At 36.1% G+C, this 18,993-nt stretch overlaps 1 protein-coding gene across 1 annotated transcript; it reads left to right on the top strand.

Annotated features, from left to right (window-relative positions):
* Positions 1 to 8,438: 8,438 nt before the first annotated feature.
* LOC134853689 (uncharacterized) lies at positions 8,439 to 11,960 on the top strand. Its single transcript, XM_063869688.1, has 3 exons — positions 8,439 to 8,734; positions 9,127 to 9,575; positions 11,811 to 11,960. Exons 1-3 carry the CDS (start codon positions 8,722 to 8,724, stop codon positions 11,958 to 11,960), a joined length of 612 nt encoding a protein of 203 aa, XP_063725758.1. The 5' UTR covers positions 8,439 to 8,721.
* The last annotated feature ends 7,033 nt before the right edge of the window (positions 11,961 to 18,993 follow it).

The raw sequence follows: 18,993 nt of genomic DNA, 5'->3' as shown, positions 1-18,993 counted from the left end.
TTTTTCACCGGAAGTTTCATGTTCTTTAGCTTTTTCCTTTGGTTCTCATCTTTACGAAGTGGACGTAATTTTTCGGTTAAACTTTACGTCCGGGATCAAATTTTCTAGGTGATTTATACTACCCAGAAATGATCTCAATTGTTTTAGCGATTTCGGTGGTTTGACGTTCTGTATCGTTCTGTTTTTGTTAACTTTGGTCTGACCCCCGACTCCGAGAGTTGGTGTCCTAACCAGTCAACTTGGTGCTTGAAGAATTCGCCTTTCGAAATTTTCCATGCCACATTTTTGTCCTCTACATTTTTTAGTACTGTTTCTACTAACTTTTCGTGTTGTGTTTCATTACCCTTTGACAAACTAAGAATATCTTCCAAGAAGCACAAAGTATTCTATACGTGGTTAATAGTTCTATCCATAGCTTTTTGAAATTCGGCTGGCATGTCCGACAAACCATAAAATCATGTGAGGAACATGTATGTCTCGGTAGCCTTTCCCCGAGATATTGAAATTACATTGTTTCGCTGTGTCTGCAGCCAATCTTAACTGGCTATACGCATTTTTCAAATCTACGCATTACTGTGAAGTAAAATTTACCCTTTTTGTTTTCTGTAACGACTTGGCTTCCTTCATCGATGAGTTGGTCTACATTGGGTATTTGGTATTTATTTTTGATCAGTTGCCTGTTGATTGGCTTTGCATCGAGCGCTAATTTTATCGAATTATCTTTTTCTACTGTTACTACAATTGGAGCTATGAAACAATCGCTTGTACACTAGTCCAACTTTTTATTGTTAAAAATAAACATTTTTTTGATTGATTTTTAATCTTATTTTGTATATGAAATGGGATTCTTCTCCCATCTTCCATCTTCTTGAACCGAACAAAAAAGGTACTTAAATTTGAACTTACGATGTGATTTTTTGAGATTACCTGTCTACCAAACAAATCTTTAAATCGATCAAAAGATTTTGTTTTTCCAACCTTCCGACTGCACGCACATGAGCACGTCAAATCTTGACATTTCTTTTGGAGCTGGTTTCTCTGCGGTTGTGATCCCCCTTTGTCCTTTTAGGTCGAACCCCATTATGCAACTGGCTTTCCATGCCATCACCAGAAACGTGGCTCCTTTTATCTCCCAGCCTGGCGAGCGGAGATTTGTGTTCAACACCCTAACACTCAGATCGGTTGTTTATTGTAATCTACTAATTGGGTAGCCAAGTTTAGTTTCCTGACAGCCATCACTGGTTCTTGTTTTATCTTCACCCCTGAAAGGTAACTAGTGCTCGCTCGAACGGTTGCTGCTTCAATCGTCTTCTGAAATGCCATTGTAGTCAATTTACTATGCTCAAAGTTTATGGCTCTCTTTAATAACTCCTCTGGTTCTAGATGAGTATATTTTGATGTGAGTGTATCTTGCAGCGTCAGGTTTTTCATTTTTGAATTGAACACATCTCGAACTATCTCACTTTCAAGTGTGTCTAGTTCTGACCTAGCTGCTTGGGCAATTAGCTCCGCGTGGAATGACTCAAACGGTTCCCTTGGTTCTTGCATTCGTTTGAACAACTTGTATCTTTCATATGTCACGCAATTAACTTTTTGGTATGAGACCAATGCTAATTTGGTAATTTCCTTAAATGACATTTTGGAAGTTTCAGCAAGTGGTTTTTCTGCAGGAAGCTCTTCTTTCCTCCTGTTCCCAGAGATAGGAATATTATTGATACAAGCTTCTTCTGTACTTCCTTATAATAAACCCTTGGGTCCCTCATTCTCTAGCATAGCTCGATCTCTTGCTAGTTTGTCTCTGAGGTTTCTGGCTATCGTCGCAACTTCATATTCTCCATCTCGTGGCGTCTTTGGTTGTGGTGGTGGTTCTTCTAAAATGTCTTTTAAAAACTCCAGCATAATTTGTGGGTTTACATTTTCTTTTACAGTTACCGCCCTTAGAAATTATTCGAACCATTTTTTGAATTGCCACGGTGGGTCAAGATTTGCTGTCGCCCAAAATACTGGTATTCCCATATCAGTACGATTGTCCTGAGCTGAGAATCCTGCTGGCTCCACCATTCGATATCCTATCACGAGCTTCGAGCTTCTCCCAAAAATTTTTAGAATTGAAAATTTTAAAAAAAATGCTTTTCCTGAGTTTTCTTAACAATATATGTATCTATGGAATTGTACAAAATTTTATTAAAAGCAATTTTTTCATAATGGAAACAGTAGGAAAAACGGTTTTGGTCAACACGGGTGGTTGTTCATGTAATGAGTTTTACAGTGAATGCAATCTGTATTGCGAACAATTTATGATTATTATTTTTATGATTTTTATTAGAAGTATTGTCCATATTCTTCAAAACCATAACTTTGATGCTTTTTATGATGGCGAAAAAGAAAAAAGTCTTGCGTTCATATAGCCGACATAAATAGATAATTATCACTCAAATTAGGTTTACAGTTTCAACAACAGTAGCTGCCGAAACAGAGAACCCTAACAAACACACATCCGGGTATTGTTGGGGGGGGGGGGGAGGCGGCGTGGAAGTGGGGATGGCGGGGAGACACTTTCTTGCAGATTGAGTAGAAGCTGTAGCAATTCTGACTGGAGCACCAGGTGCAAAGTAGGCGCGAGGGGAGGGGCAGGAGGAGGAAGAGGAGGATTGCGTTTCAACATTAAGGCTTGTTTTTTTTGTAAAAGGCCGAAAAAATATTTTTGCCCTTCTCAACTTCTAAATACAAATGAAAGTCAAAACATTTGTCACAGAACTTTCGTCCGCGTAATTGTTTCTTTTTCAATTGCAACTGAACTTTTTTTTGTTGCATCAGATAGGTGTTCTTTGGTTTATATTCGATGAAAAGCAAAACTGTACATAGATGCTTTAAGGCTAATCAGATGATTTTGTAGAATTTTTTTCAGCCACAACCAGCAACAACATTCCCAATCAACATGATGCAGCCATCAGTCAGAGTCATAGTCAGAACTTTTACCCCCATTCTGATTCCCTGAAAAACAACAACAACAGCAGCAGTAGCCGATCAGCGGGGACTGGGGCTGGTGGCGAAAGGAAGTGTCGCATCTGAACAGTCGTGGCCACATCCGGACACCCTCATCCTCATCTTCGTCCTAATCAACACCACCATCAGTATCCAAACAACACTCCGGGTCCGTACATGGACTGGATACTTTTCTATTACTGATTATCCAACATAAACACAACTGCTGGACACAACAGTTGGAAAACTGTCTAAAACTTTCGAACTTACTTCACAGTAAATGTTTGAAGCTGAACACTGTAATTTATTTTATCGTGGGGCAAGTTCTCGAAGACGCAGGCTACATCAGCAGCCAGTAGGGGACATTGTGGCCACATGTGCATGCTCCAGGAGACAACCATCACCTCCACCTCATCCAAGCAGCCAAGTGCATAAGTCCCCCACTGCCCGTCAAACAGTTCTCACACCTGGGGTACAAGGAGGCCGAGGAGCAGTGGAAGCAGTTTGAGCAGGAGCAATAGGAAGGGGGCATCCAGCAGGGCCCCACCGCCACTCCCAAACACATGCACTTCTGCTCCGACGAGGACGAAGAGGGTGAGATGGAGTGGAAGGGGGAGGGGGATGTGAGCAACAGGGGGTATCAATCTTTAGCTCAAACCCCCCATCCATTGCTTCCGCAAAACTCAAGTCGGGCAGTAGTTCACGCCTGTGCGATCATCTAGACCATTTCAGAGACACACTTGAGAGCACAAAAGAAAAGAAATCGTCGTGAAATGAAAGTGTTACATTTGACCGGGTGTCAGGATTCTAAAATGATCAAACCCATCTGACGATGACACATGTTTCAAACATCTGCTAACGGATCAAAAAAAAACACAAGTAGTATAGCCAAAAACGAAGTGCGAATACTTTCAAGCAGAGCGGTGAAAAAATAACTGGCAAGTCGTGTTCCGCAGTACACAAACAGACTTCGAGATCAATCTGTTCATGAAATAAAAGTGAAGTATCGTCGAACATCGTAAGCGAAAGCGTGGGACTACTTTAAAAGGTTAAACGTCTGCGTGTACATCTCACATATTCTTACTTTTAGACTGCTCAGTTTCTCGAAACTTATTTGTTGCCATATAATATTTCTAGTATCGTTTTTTTTGCTGGTGAAGTTTCCTTTTAGTCGCGAAATACACATGTTCAAATACACTTTTTCGAAAAAAATGTGTACACGCAAAAATTTGTACTTTTCTGCCTATAAAGAAGTCAGTGATGAATTTTTCATTTAATTGAAAGAGTAATGCATGTCATTTTTGAGCAAAACCAAACATGAAACTTTCAAAGCTTTTCTTTCAAAGATTTTTTTCAGAGTAAAAGAGTAAAGTTCTCCTCTGTATAAACGTAACAACTTTTATTTATAATGAGAGTAAATTATGAAATACTATCTCATACAAATTAGCCAAAATTGCTGAGATTTCCTACATCTCAACCCACAGTTTTTTCCTTTGGAAAATCTTTTGCTAATCACTTTTTTATTTTGTTCTTAAACAAAAAGTTGTAACTTTTGTTTGCGGAAAAAATAATAGTCCTGCATTTTTCAAATTTAGTAAGTTATTTATCACAGAGGTTTCAGATAATTTCAGTAGATTTAGATTCATATGAGTTTATATAAAGATTTTCGAAAATAGAAAGTATGATTAGTACTATAACCAAAAGTTACTTATCAACATTGATTCAACTAATCTGTCGATGATCATCTTTGAAATCATTTGGCATTTTTTTTAAATAAATCAATTGTTTTGGAAGTCTTTGGGTGTTTTTTTCGAATATTCAGCTGACTACAAAACCTTCAACCCTACATCTCAACCCACAGTTTTTTCCTTTGGAAAATCTTTTGCTAATCACTTTTTTATTTTGTTCTTAAACAAAAAGTTGTAACTTTTGTTTGCGGAAAAAATAATAGTCCTGCATTTTTCAAATTTAGTAAGTTATTTATCACAGAGGTTTCAGATAATTTCAGTAGATTTAGATTCATATGAGTTTATATAAAGATTTTCGAATATAGAAAGTATGATTAGTACTATAACCAAAAGTTACTTATCAACATTGATTCAACTAATCTGTCGATGATCATCTTTGAAATCATTTGGCATTTTTTTTAAATAAATCAATTGTTTTGGAAGTCTTTGGGTGTTTTTTTTTTCGAATATTCAGCTGACTACAAAACCTTCAAGCTCGCAGCGTATAAATTTATATGTCTTTTTTGCTAAACATGTTCAAAAATCAAAATGCTTAAAATTATGCTACGTACAAAAAATAATCACAAGCAAAAACACCAATAAATTGTCGTCTATTCTGAACACATACTTGCTTTTGTTCAACTGATCAAAAGTTTGGATTATTTAGCGTTTGCTGACTTACACTTATATCGTTGCGAATACAATAATTATCAAAAAACAATTTATATGTTTCATAGGTCAACTCAACGTTTTTCATCTAGATTTTTTGCTAATTTTACCGTGAATAAAAGTAGATTTACGATTCTCGTTGCTTAATTCCGATCCTTTGAAAACTTGAATTCCTGAAACCGATTGCTTACTACATCGATCCTTGAAATACAGGTGAAATTTAACAGGTGAAATATTCTAATTATTATTTTTTATTAATATTTATAAAACCACGACAGTTTTCCGTGGTAATTAGTCTTAAATTCAGTTAATAGGGACGTTTAGGCTAGGCGATGCTTTTTGGAAAAAGAAATTTTTGTTTGAACCATGAAAGACAGTTTTTAAAAATTGAAAACACTTGCAAATACATCACGTGAACAGTAAAGATTTTCACTATAGCACAATTTAACCAGACAGAACGAATAAAATTTAATGTTTTGCACGCTTTTTTCTTCCAATGGGTTGAATGTAGACAAAAAAAATGATAAAAAATTATTTATTCGTTTTGTTCAGTTAATCTAATTAAAACACTGTTATTCAAGGCGAAGTACTTACTCCGTGGCTAAGAAGTCAATCCTGATAGAACTAAGGCAAGTTTAATGAAATAATCCTCGCATTGCAAAGACTAAAACGGTACAATTTTGAGTATCACATTGCCTGGGGTAAACATTTTCGTTGCATTTGAAAATCAAGATTTTTTTTCATATCAACAAAACTAGGTCAGCAGGAAAACTGACATGCATACAGATTGATTATCAGGGGCACAGTCTATTTGTCGTACAGTTAATTTTATTTTAGCTGTCTTGATTTTATTTTCTAGACGAGTCAGAACTATTGTAACTACTGATCAGATTTGATGAATGCAGAGCAGACATATTTAGTCCTGCAGACATATTTAGACTTCCTAACCAAAACTTGAGAAATTTATTTTTAAGAATGAAATTGATTTCAAATTTGAACGTTTTTCTCGACCTCGTATTGTTTTTCAACAATTAACAATTACGCAGATTAAGAAAGACCAAAATGATCATCTCGCAATAAGTTTTGAGAGCCATTTTACTTCTTAGACGCGTTTTTCTCGGTCAAATTTGTCTCTGTCGCATTTTTAAAATAAATATTCGGGTTTTAAATTTATTCTTATATATATATATATATATATATATATATATAAATATATATATACTGTACATATATATATATATATATATATATATATATATATATATATATATATATATATTTATATGAATATATAGTTTTATAAAAATTAATATTTATACTGTAGTGTGTGTATGTGTGTGTGTGTGTGTGTCTGCATGTGTTCCTTTGTAAGAAGGTGCGGTTTGATTTCTATGCAAAAAAGCCTTTCATGAAATTTCGTTGATGGAAATCACGACAAAAGCGCGTATCACAACCTTTTTTTTATCAAAGTTGTATCACAATTATTTCTACAAACAAAAATCCAAACTCCCTAAATTTGACTTACTTGTTAGTGTTTTCCTAATAATTACTCCAAACTCGAGGGATACTGTTTTCATTTACTATTTTAGTCGCGCAACTAATTTTATAATCAAATCACCAGCTTACAAAAAAGTTTTTGCAGGCATTTTTTGTTAGTTTTTGACTACAAGGTAGTGAAGGCACAGTTTTTCACACGGAATAATGAAGATTTTCTATGGTGTAAGAATCAGTTTGTTGATTTTCTGTTAAATTTAGCGTGGAACTCATACAATTAATGTTCATGATTTTTTTGATGTATTCCAATACATAGTTTAATCTGCAATTTTGAAGCCATTTAGCGTATTGGTTTTCCTAACAGTAGTTTGGGAAAACTACTGGTTTTTTATCACGAAAAATCTCAAATTTATAGCAAACGCAAGAAAAAACTTTTCAATATTTTGGGAAAATTCTTGTCATACTACTTAAGTAATGGAAAAAAAGTAATAGTCGTGCTATTTTTTTCCGCAAGTATTTTGTTTTATGGATTAAAATGAAATGTATGACGTATGACAAGCGCTTTTTCTGTAATTGAAAACCGTATGAATAAATTTTTTTCTCAACTTGGTCGTTTTGATAAGTCTTCCTTCCACTAGTGAAGTTTGCCTGTGTCAATAATTTGTTTTCAACACCTTGCTGATAATTTAGTTAAATAGCAAGGAAGATAGGCGATACGCTATAAAAAAAACTTTTGTTAATAGGATCGAAAACTAGCTAACAATTTTTCTTGTTCAAACTAGGACGGACTTTTGAAATCTATAATCCGCAGTTATCATTACGAGGCCAACTTGTGCATTTTGTGCATTGTAACCGGATCTGCAACAAGGACGCTCCCTTTGTTCTTCCTTTGTTCTTTAATTTCCTGTAATCGTTCCTGCAAAATTTTAAAACGTTTAAAGGCTTGTCTCTGGAATCCAGGAACATACAGACACAAAATTGTGAGCTCATCCAGTGCAAAGTTTGGCCTCGCAAAAATGGAGCTTTGAAGCTCCATGTTGTGGTTTTTATTCGAAACTTGACCCATTGATGAATTTTTTGTTGACTACTCGCAATCGTATTACTTTTTATAATAGTGTTTTTTTTTGCTGATAACGGCTGTGTACAGCCGTTTTATCCTAAGCTAAACACTGAGCAAAACTTTTCGTGAAAAGCATATTTCAAAAAGTTGAAATTCGTAATGATTTATGCTGGCCGGCAAATAAGACGAAAACTGTTGGTATTAGAACCGCTTTCGTTGGAACTTCCAAACGCTACACACAATTTCCCCAATTGTTTTTCTGCTGAGAAACATCAGTCGCTTAATTTCGAACTGTTAATTTTGCATGTACTATTTCTATTTTCCATCTTGAAATCATATCAATTTAATGACAAGTCGCCTTAATGCCTTGTCATCTTTTTTAACACGATGACTATTTTTAACCATTTTAAATGTTCACAAGTTTAAAATAGTTTGATTTTTCTTTAGCAATTTTGTATGAACATGTTTTCAAATTTGCGACTGCATATGCAAAGAGTTGTAAGTAGAACGCATATTTTTCTTTTCTGGCTGAATACTTCATTAAAAGCACTCTTCTCGCAAAAGGCGAACTCTGTTGCCGTAAAATAACAATCATATTCTTTGCTTACCAAGATTTTGCACCCCATATCTCAGTTTGGGGATTAAGAAGCAGGAGAGGTTTGAGAGACAGAAGGCGGAGGAGAGAAGGAAGTTGGAGTTGAGATTGGCCGAGGCGGAGGAGAATTTGAGACAGCAGCAGAGTGTGGCAGCTGCAAACGCACTGCAGATCAGAGACAAAGACAGGAAATGGCTAACCAAGGTATGAACAGATGAGTCTTTAGTTTTATTTTAATTGTCAAGTCGTTCTTCTCAATTAGATTACAGACAACTTGAGCTCATAATGTGGCATGAAACTAATTAAGTCAATTCTGTCATCGGCACAGATTCATCCGGAGGATATTATTCGCGAATCCTATTTTCTTCATTTATCAGTTCCATTTTTCAACCATTTATTTCAATTATTGTCATGAGGATAAGGCTATATCAAGAAACTTTTTCTTTGAAGAAAACAGCTTTCAAATGAATAAAAAACAACCAGATTGATTAGGATGCCAAATGATCAAATGAGAAAAGTCAATTTCCAATATAAGTAACGAATGAAACTGGATTGTAATGAGTGGAGGTTTATGTGGAAAATTGGTGCTGTTTCAGCTCAGTGGAAGAAGACTGCGGAGACAATGCTGAGAGGATCAAAAGGGAAGAGCATAGGGGATACAGCAGTGGAGATCAGAGATGTCTTATCGAAAATAGTCCCTGAGAGCTTTTGGTTCATCACTGTTTCTGCAAATAGCAGTTTCTTTTTTACCAATGAATTTAGTGTCAAGTGTAAAGATGGAGTTGGTGAGACAGCAGAGTGGACAATGAACAAGACAGAGTACCCCTACAACATGCACATCTACACTCTCCGTAACACTGACTACAACAGTCGCAAAGATGCAACTGATGAGGAGAGGGCGAAGGCAGAGAGTGTGAGTAAGAGTGTGTTGTTTGATATGGAGAGTACATGGAGAGAGGTTCTGGGATTTGGGAGTATGACGTCACAAAAGATGAGGGATGAGGTCATCGCCCGTCTGGACAGAAATAGACTCAAGTGGATGTATGTTAGTGTGGGGAGAGGAGATGTAATTTCGGCTGATAGTTGTAATCTGAGTCGCCATGTTCATACACGTGGCTACATCTACAGTATTTGCATCTACCTAGGAAACTAAATCTATACCACCACTGGACTTCAACTTCATTCCAAGTGACACTCTAGTACACACTCCATTCTACCATCAATCTTCACTCATCCCACGCATCTGCCTATACTCGAGTGCTATGTAATTTTCTGATGTGATTCCACTTTATATCTACTCTAGTTTAGCTAATGACTTATCTAATTAATCTAATTGGTCTTTTTTGTCTGACCCTCACACTTTCATTCTCTACGGCGGAGAGAATGCTTTGTCAATTTTTATTAATTTAACTTTAGATTATTTCACTTTTATCCTTTCATTTTTTTAACTGTATAAAGTAGAATTAGCTGCAACAAAGTAACAATTTATGATTTTCCTTATTGTTTTTTATTTTATTGTACTAGATCAGAACAGAACATGATTATTTCTCACTTACGTATCGCCATCAGCTGAACCTAGACATTAAACGAAACGCACTTTTCATCTGTTATGTTTCCGTCTCTTGCCGAAAATCTTACCTTTGTTCACCAATTAGGCATTCAATTCTTCAGTATTTCGTCTGATTGTCCAAATGACAACAAATTGATCAAACTGAAATAACATATTTTCGTTATTGCAGTGACCCGTGTTGACCTCCATAAACCAAAACAGTTTATCATACAATTCCATACATCAAGTGTGTGGAAAAATACTTGTCATACATTTTCACACAATTTCGAAAAGTGGTTGAAAAAAGATATAAACTAACTTCTATGGCTGTTTGCTTCTAAAAGAACAACGTGGTCATAAAAATCCGGGTTTTTGCATTTTGAAAAAAAAAGTTTATCATACAATTTCCAAATATAGAATATCTGTGCCTAGCATTTTTTTGATGGCGACACAAAAACTTTTTCCAAGTAATTTTGAAATTGCCCCAATTTTCTTTGTATTTTTTTAACCGCAAATTGAATTTTGTACGAAAATCAACATTTTTCAAAAAAACTTTTGCGCTCAGAACTTTTTTGGGTGCGTAACGTAGTCTTGGATACACTAATACTGGATTTTTTCCCTTCTCGCTTAATAATTTTTTCCCTCAAAATTGCTGAAAACTCTTGTTTCTTTTGTATGTCGTGTTTATGTATTCTTTGATCAATGTCTGATAATCATCGTTGAAAAATGTTGCCAAAAATTAAAATTTTCTTACATTGGTTATATGATTCGTGAAAGACACCTCTAAGGCAATTCAGATCGTTTTATATCCATTGGAGTAGTATATGAGTGAGGCGATCAGGAGGGGGGGTTGATTGCTGACCCCCATGTATTAACATAGGCTATAGAGTATCCGGTGAGCAACCTACTAATTAAGATAGGGAATAGATTTCCCTATGTATTAAGATAGGGATTAAGTTTCCTATGTATTAAGATGGCAAGGTTTGAGATGGTAAGTTTCAGAAAAGTTTTCGGCGCCCGAAATTTTTGGGGCTCGATTTTGCCGATACTTGCGTTTCTTAGCTTACTCCTACAATTTAGATGTTTCGATTACTGTTTTATATGTTTGAAAATATGAGAAAACTTTCTAAAGCTATACTAGAACCTACTGAAACTTCAAAAAAATCAAATTTTTGGCAAAAAAAATTGCAAAAAAATAAAGTATTTGGAAAAAAATTGCAGAATTCTTAGGTTTTGGTTAAATTTTTTGTCGCATCTGATCTAGTTTTAAAATATACTTAGACAATGATACAAAAATTTGAAAAAAAAGTTAATAATAGATGACTTCTTATTGAAACTTCCGGAAAATAGTGAAATTAATTGTAATTTTTGGGAGAGTGAAGTAAAATTAATCAAAACTATCCCTTTTCAACTTTTTATTTGTGTAACTAATTTGTTTTTGTGTTCATTTCAGGGAGAATTTAAGTAGGAATCTCAAATCAATTGAGCACACAGAGCAACATTTAGTGAAATTTCTACATCAAACTCCATGATTCAACTCCTCAGTTTTTTCTCAATGAGTAACCCAAATTTGTACAAAAATTACAAAGGTTGAGAGGATCAAAAGGGAAGGGCACAGAGGAAACAGCACAGGAGATCAGAGAAGTCGTAGAGAATGCAAATTCAGGGAGAATTTGGTTCATCGCTGTTTTTACAAATAGCAGTTTGGTTACCTTTGACTTTTGTGTCAAGTGTAAAGATGGAGTTGGTGAGACAGCGGAGTGGATGAGCAAGACAGACTACCCCTACAGCATGCACTTCTACACTCTCCGCACGTCATACTACAACAGTCACATAGACGCAACTGATGAGGAGAGGGCGAAGGCAGAGAGTGTGAGTTAGAGTGTGTTGTTTGACATGGAGAGTGCATGGAGGGAGATGTTGGGATTTGGGGGTATGACGTCACAGAAGGTGAGGGATGAAGACATCGCTCGTCTGGACAGAAATGGACTCAAAAGGATGTCTGTTAGAGTGGGGAAAGTAGATGGATATTGCGCTGATAATTGTATTCTGAGTCGCCGTGTTCGTACAAGTGGCTTCATCTAATATATTTGCATCTACCTATGAGACTAAACCTATACCGTCACTGGATTTCAATCTCATTCCATTGGTTAATCTAGCACACACTCCACTCTACCATCAATCTTCACTCCTTCCACGCATCTGTCTCTACTCGAGTGCTATGTTATATTCCCTACAGTTTTTTATTTAGTTGTCCTAGATCAGAACAGATCATGATTATCTCTCATTTACATATTGCCATCAGATGAACCTAAAAAATAGTGGATGTCTTTTTTTGAAATTGTATGAAAACTGTATGACAAGCATTTTTCCGAACACTTGATGTATGTAATTGTATTATAAGCGTTTTCGGTGTATGGAGGTCAATCCGGAGGTCAATCGTTTGGTCAATTTCATGTAATTTGGACAATCAGACGAAATAGAATTGAATGCGGCTCCTCGGCTGTAAAGTACGCTTAACTAGTGAACAAAAGCAAGGTTTTCGGTAAGAGGCTACAACAACGCACTTTTCATCTGTTATGTTTCCGTCTCTTACTGAAAACCTTGCCTTTGTTCACCAAATAAGCGCACTTCACAGCCGAGGAATTGCATTAAATTCTATTTCGTCTGATTGTCCAAATGACATCAAATGGATCAACCTGAAATACCATATTTTCATTATTGCAGTGAGCTCAGCTACAGGTGACATGATACATAATCATTTGATCTTTCCTACAGCGTACCTTTGAGTTATCCCACAGACCTCCATTTCTGAAAATTGTTTCAAAATTTAATCTAAACAGAACAAAAGTTGATTTTTAGTTTTAAAATAGCAAATTTACTACTCTCCAAAAGGTTCGAATTTTATAATAATATCATAGAAAGAACAATTATATGGCCTGAATCGATTGTTTTTTCTGTAATTGATGGGGGTAGGGTGCGGAAGATGAAGGGTTGTGGGGGTTTCAATAACATTACTTACTCTCCCTTGTAGAAAACACAGTGTGATTTTGATTTTAGGTCGACCAATTCTCTGATCGGCTCATATTTAGTTTTCAAAACAAACTTCAACCTATAGCAAATCTTTAATTAAAAGCATTTTGTAGCCAATTGAACATCATTAATAATAACGCCCTTCATTGTGTTCAGAATTATATTTTGACGCAGTAGAGTATATCACACTAACTGGTTTTCTTATCGAATGTTGATTTAATGACCAGCTTTTAAAAGCTATAATGAAAATTATTCAATAGAGAATTTTTGGTGGAGGTTGTTGAGTCCAACCATTGGTGTCATCCAGTTACTCTGGCTGAGCTGAAGAACGTTTGCGAGGTGAGCTTTCATCCTTCCGAACATTTGGTTCAGTTTAGAAATTAATGGCCAAAACATAAAATTCATTAGTTTGCAAAGTCGGCAGAAGCTTTGTCACTTCAAGCAGCGTGATAATTCCCACATTTAGCATGATGATGACCTTCTCTTTGCTCCTTGAAGTAAGTTCTTTTACATTAGGAGAGGAATCATAAGGGTAGTCGATGAAAATGTGAGAATATTTTCACAGTGACTGTATTCGCTTCTGGTAACAATTATTTCCTCTCATACAAAACTTACCCCCATAGCCTGCAGTGATGACAAGTTTTTTGAAAAAATTTTCAACGAATTGAAACATGTGCAGAGATAGTGTCTCCTTCGGTTAATTATACTGATTTTTTCAGTTAGTGACCCAGTTGTTTTCAATCACAACTCTCCATCAGAAAAAAAGTATGTAAGTTTTCACATTTTTGCCAACGATGCATGCATGGGTTTGCACGAATTGATGATATAAAAAATTTTAAACACTTTTTAGTTTTTCTGTTTATGTCTCGGTACGTTTTTGTATATAATGAATTGTCAAAGATATCTACAAGTATTTTGTTTTGAGTAATTTTGTTTTGACAAACTTTTTTTTTCAAAATATGTAACAACACACATCTTCTATTGATTTACAGTAAAGGCTCTTTAGGATTGTAGGTCTGATTCACAAAATTTCAAAATAGCGTCTCTAAAAAATTTGCTTGTCGCGAAGTAACAAGTGCAATCCATCATTTCATGCGTATGTAGCAAATTCCACAGAAGACTTCATAGTCAGACGCAAACAATGAATCATCAACTCCAGTACAAGTCGTGGTAATCAACAAGTGAACCTCCCTTCAGAGCAGTGAATAATTTTAAAGTGAAATTATTCGCTTATAGTAAAAAAGATTTCCCCTCCTGTCAGACTTTCCGACATTGCCTGTGGCGGAGACGAGTTACAGTAGCTCAGTTTTTCTAATCTGTTGATATTCATCTGATGTTCTTTTCGAATTCCTTTTTAGTTTACAGTTCTTTCTCTGGTGGTTGTTTAAACGTTTGTTTTTACGCTCATTCACGTTCTGATTTGTATCATTAAGGCATCATGAAAACGTCGTTTTTCCTTTTAGTTTTGATCTTTCTCAAGCAGATGTCGATGGAGGCTGAATGGCGAAGCTCTTTTACGGAGAAGCTTTTCACGGCGAAGCTGTTTACCGCGAAGCTCTTTTTCAGTTTTTTGATCCGCTGCCATGAGCAGAGTAAAAAAATGATTGATGGTGTGTTCCGTTAGCTTCCTGCAGCTCTCTCGAAACATAGAGTCAACAACTTCATGCTGAAAAAATTCTTGTTTTTTTTTGTAGTTTCCCGCATTAACTTTTACGTCAGTGAGAATATCAATCATTTCACTTAACTCAAAACCCTCAACAGCCTTTACACCATGAGGGAATCTTTTTCTGTCTGATTTTGCATCTTCAGTTAAAAAGGTTTTGCTTTCTTCCCCAATTTTGTGATCGCATCGGCCCATTTTTTTTTGATGAAGATGCTTTAGTTTGCGCCACAGTTGAGGTAATCTCAGCTCTATGCCAAATCGCTGTGACTGCTTGTTCAGCAGATATTGTTTCTGGTTTTCCACAGAAATAACGAAGATGGCAGAAGAAAAATGACTATATATGTAATTTGCTAGCTTAATGAGTTCTCGTGCTACCGCCGACAAACCATTGAACGACTAGAAACATTTACTGCCGACCATATCAGGACGCGGTGCAGGAGGAAATATATGATCACTTTGCGAAGTCACCTCAAGGTTATCTAAGAGCTTTGTCTTTTCCCACACTTCGGACAAAGGCAATAATTGCAGTAGAAGGATGTTCGGGCAGTCTTGAAGTTCAGTAAGTTATGCAGAAATATTCCATAAACTTTCTGATGATTGAAGGATATTTTGATTCAGCGAATCAAAAACGAAAAGTGTTTGCGTGTGTGAAAAATAAGGTCCTTAAATTTCAAGGCACTTAGAACAGGTCACCAATTTTTTCGTTCCAATATAAAATTGTTCTCATTTATATCACCCTATTGTCGTTTCTAACGTAAATTTGTTCTTAATTTTGCCTAATTCATTCACGAATTTGGTTTTGAACATCGGTAAAATTTTTGAAAATGATGAGAAGACCTTCTGTTCACCAGAGAATCTGCAAATATCATCTTTTCGACTCCGGGGAAGTTGTGGACTTTGAATCAATGAGCAGCGAGTAGGTCACCCTTTTGGTAGAATTTGGCATCATCAAGTCGCGAAAAATGTCAAAACTTGCAACCAAATTTTGAAAATCAACTTCCCAGTGCCATTTTCAACAACAGATTTAACGATGTAAGAAACCGCTCAAAGTTGTCTGGAACATCCAAATGTTTCTAAAAGCCAAAAAACAATACAGCAGTTGTTTTTCACATTTTTCAGATTTAAGTTGAATACAAATGCATTTCATATATTTTTAGTGGGCAGTTTTTTTGAGCAACTGACAAACAAATGAAAAAAAAACTTAAGGTGAAATGCAAAAAGTGTTATTGAAATCTGCTTGAATTAAGAATCAAAACCAAATACCAAAATATGAGTATAAATTGATTTAAAATTGTTTGAAATTGATTTTAAATTCTAATTTTTGTATCAAAATAAATTGATTTTAAACCACTCAAATTAAACTTTATTCCAAAAATCACTCCAAAAAATAAGTGCAAAGTTGCAAACCACATCGATTCAAACAGTTCGTAGTGATATATATTTTTAAAATCTTTAAGCACAGACCGTAAAAAGAAAAATAAAATTGAATAGAGAATTTTCAAGAGAGTCAAAGTTTTCAAGAATCCCTATCGACGAATAGCATCGAAAAAACCACCAGAGGAGCAACGGCAGCCAAGTTGACAAGACACAAAATTTGGAGCAACTCAAACGCTCTCAATCATCTCATAGCAAGCAGATACTACAATGAAGCAAACACAATCGTAAAAAATTGCAGAACTTTTGATGAAACAGGAGTAGCAAGACTTGATCAACAGAAAATCAACATCCGCAAAAAAACAGGACGAACAATCAAACTTTAGTTGTAAAAGTAATTCAACCTTTAACAGGAACTGATCACATATACAAGAACTGATCATTGCATTGACTCACAGCACTTGACGCGAGTGAACTCAGTTGAAATGGGAGAAAAAAATTACGAACTGAAAAACTTTAAGAAATTTTTAGCCGGAAGACCAATCTATTAATTATGATGTAAATAACCTAATCAATAGTTGAAGGTATACTACGCTTGACGTAGTCACAGAAGATGCTGATTTAGCTCCCAATTACTTGTCATTATCCAGCATCTCGTTGAAAGCGACTTCAAAAAAGTTTTTTGTTTGATAATTATGAAACAATATTTATTTTTGACGGCAGTCCCAATGAGTTCGTTTTTTTTTGCGATGGTTAGGGTTTTGTAACAATCAGTTTTCTCTCAAACAACAATGAGTAGGCGGGGTCAAACAATGAACAGTTTCGATCTGCCATTTGTTTGGGTACACATTGGTCTTAAGAGAATGTATTATACGTTTTCATGTTTTTATCGTAGGTCGCACATTCATCATGTCAATTTTATCCATCTCTCGCAAGTTCGAGGCCAGTCAAAATTGTGCAAATTTTGTTAGGTAACCTTTCAAAGCTAAGCTTCAGTAAACCCATATGGTCATAAGATCTAGAAACAGTGAGGTCTGATCAGGGGTGGATTTTTTTTTTTGGGGGGGGGGGGGGGGGGGGGGGGTTTGGTTGATTCGACTCTCTGCCAACTCAAAGGTACTTTTTAACAAATCTATTTTTGGCCAAACGACACTTAAACTTTTTCTAAAGGCGCCTGCGGCGCCAATATATACTAACGTTGAAGGGGAGCGAGCGCCAAAGAAACGAACGCGATTTTTCTTGTTAAAATTTTCTAAAAAGTGCCCAAAACAGCGTCTTTTCACTGGCTTAGGAGAGCTCGAAAAATCAATTTGGTCGGCCTAAATAAAAGTGGTCCAAAATTTAGAAAACTTTTGAAAATCCGCCCCCCCCCCCCGCTCGAGAAAATCTTAGATCCGCCCCTGGGTTTGATAGTGCCATTGATGAAAAATCAAGTTTCTGTCAATATCGTACCACAAGACCGTCACTGATCTAACAGCTCCTGTTTTTCTCGTAAAAGAAAAACTTCGAAATCCTGTATCAATACTCCTCCATATCGTCCTTTTCCTCTCGTTACTGCTTTATCCAGCGTCGTAGTACACTTGCCAGCTGACCATTGCCTTGTGGTCGGGTCTGATAGATTTCCCCTTGCATCTCGGGATTGATCGTGCGTAGGCTTGTTTTTCTTTCAATCAATCAACCTTGGACATATATTGGACACATCTGTCAAACTAAAAAGTCAAACGAGTATTGATGTGTTGAGATAATGAAGGATCCGAGTGGTTTGGCAGATACCGCGATGAATTCTAGCGCGCTTGTTGTACCTTACTCTTTGCTCTTTTCATTAAAGATAGCAATCAAATTTGTTAGTATAATTCCTGTAGCTTCCCGTAATCCCCCTCAATGAAGGTGGAGGTAAGGTCATACAGGTCACATTCGAATGACTTTTCACTGTATTTGTCTGTTCAGGCGCTAGTCCTCTCTGAAGTTGCTCATTACTACAAATCCCTGCTTTTATCGGTAAAGTTTTTTCTGGTTTTTATTTGAGCTACAAAAATTCCTGTTTTGTCGGCAAAAAGTCCACCGATTATTTTGGACTAATGGTTATCTTCTCCACTTTTTTTGAGAGTTCATTTGTTGCATGGATTGTCCGTCTAGCGCCGAAATGGTTGTTTCCTCTGACCCTTAATCAGGTAGTTTTAACAATCTCTTGTATTATCAATCCAATCTACTTAACGCCAAAGCTTTGAGGCTTGTTTCTCGACATGTGTTTTTCTGTTTTTCTCGAATTTCGTTGAGTGTTTTTAAACCAAAATCGCTTGGCTGGGGTTTCATCCATCACATATCGTCTGCTTAGAAAAGCAACATAATTGGGAATTCTTTTTACCGTATTGTCCCTATCATCCGGCATGGGTTGACAAAACTTCGTATGAACTTCATTTGTGTTTATAAATTATCTATGTTAATAAAATTTATGTTATTGATGATTAACCTTGGTAAACGCTTGACGATTGACCATGATAGATTGTGCAAGAATTGCTAGCTCAAACACGGGTCCCACAGGATGCATACGAATACGCGATACGACGAGAAAAAGTGATAGAACACAGTCGAACTATGAAAAAAACCCGTTCGGAGGCCAAACAACAACTACAAAACAAGAGCCGATACACTACATAAGTTCACGCCACAGATACAATCAACAAAACAATCAGAATACACAGAGACGCCGGGGTGGCTTCCGCGGCCGACCGTATCAGCGTGGAACACAAAACACAAGGGTACAACATCAACGGAACACAAACCCGAACAACCAAAAACAATGCTACAACTGCGGAAATCAGTACAGCACCAATCATCTACAAT

Source organism: Symsagittifera roscoffensis, chromosome 8 (assembly GCF_963678635.1).
Source record: "Symsagittifera roscoffensis chromosome 8, txSymRosc1.1, whole genome shotgun sequence".
Classification (NCBI taxonomy): domain Eukaryota; kingdom Metazoa; phylum Xenacoelomorpha; order Acoela; family Convolutidae; genus Symsagittifera; species Symsagittifera roscoffensis.
This window is presented reverse-complemented; position numbering and strand designations above follow the sequence as displayed.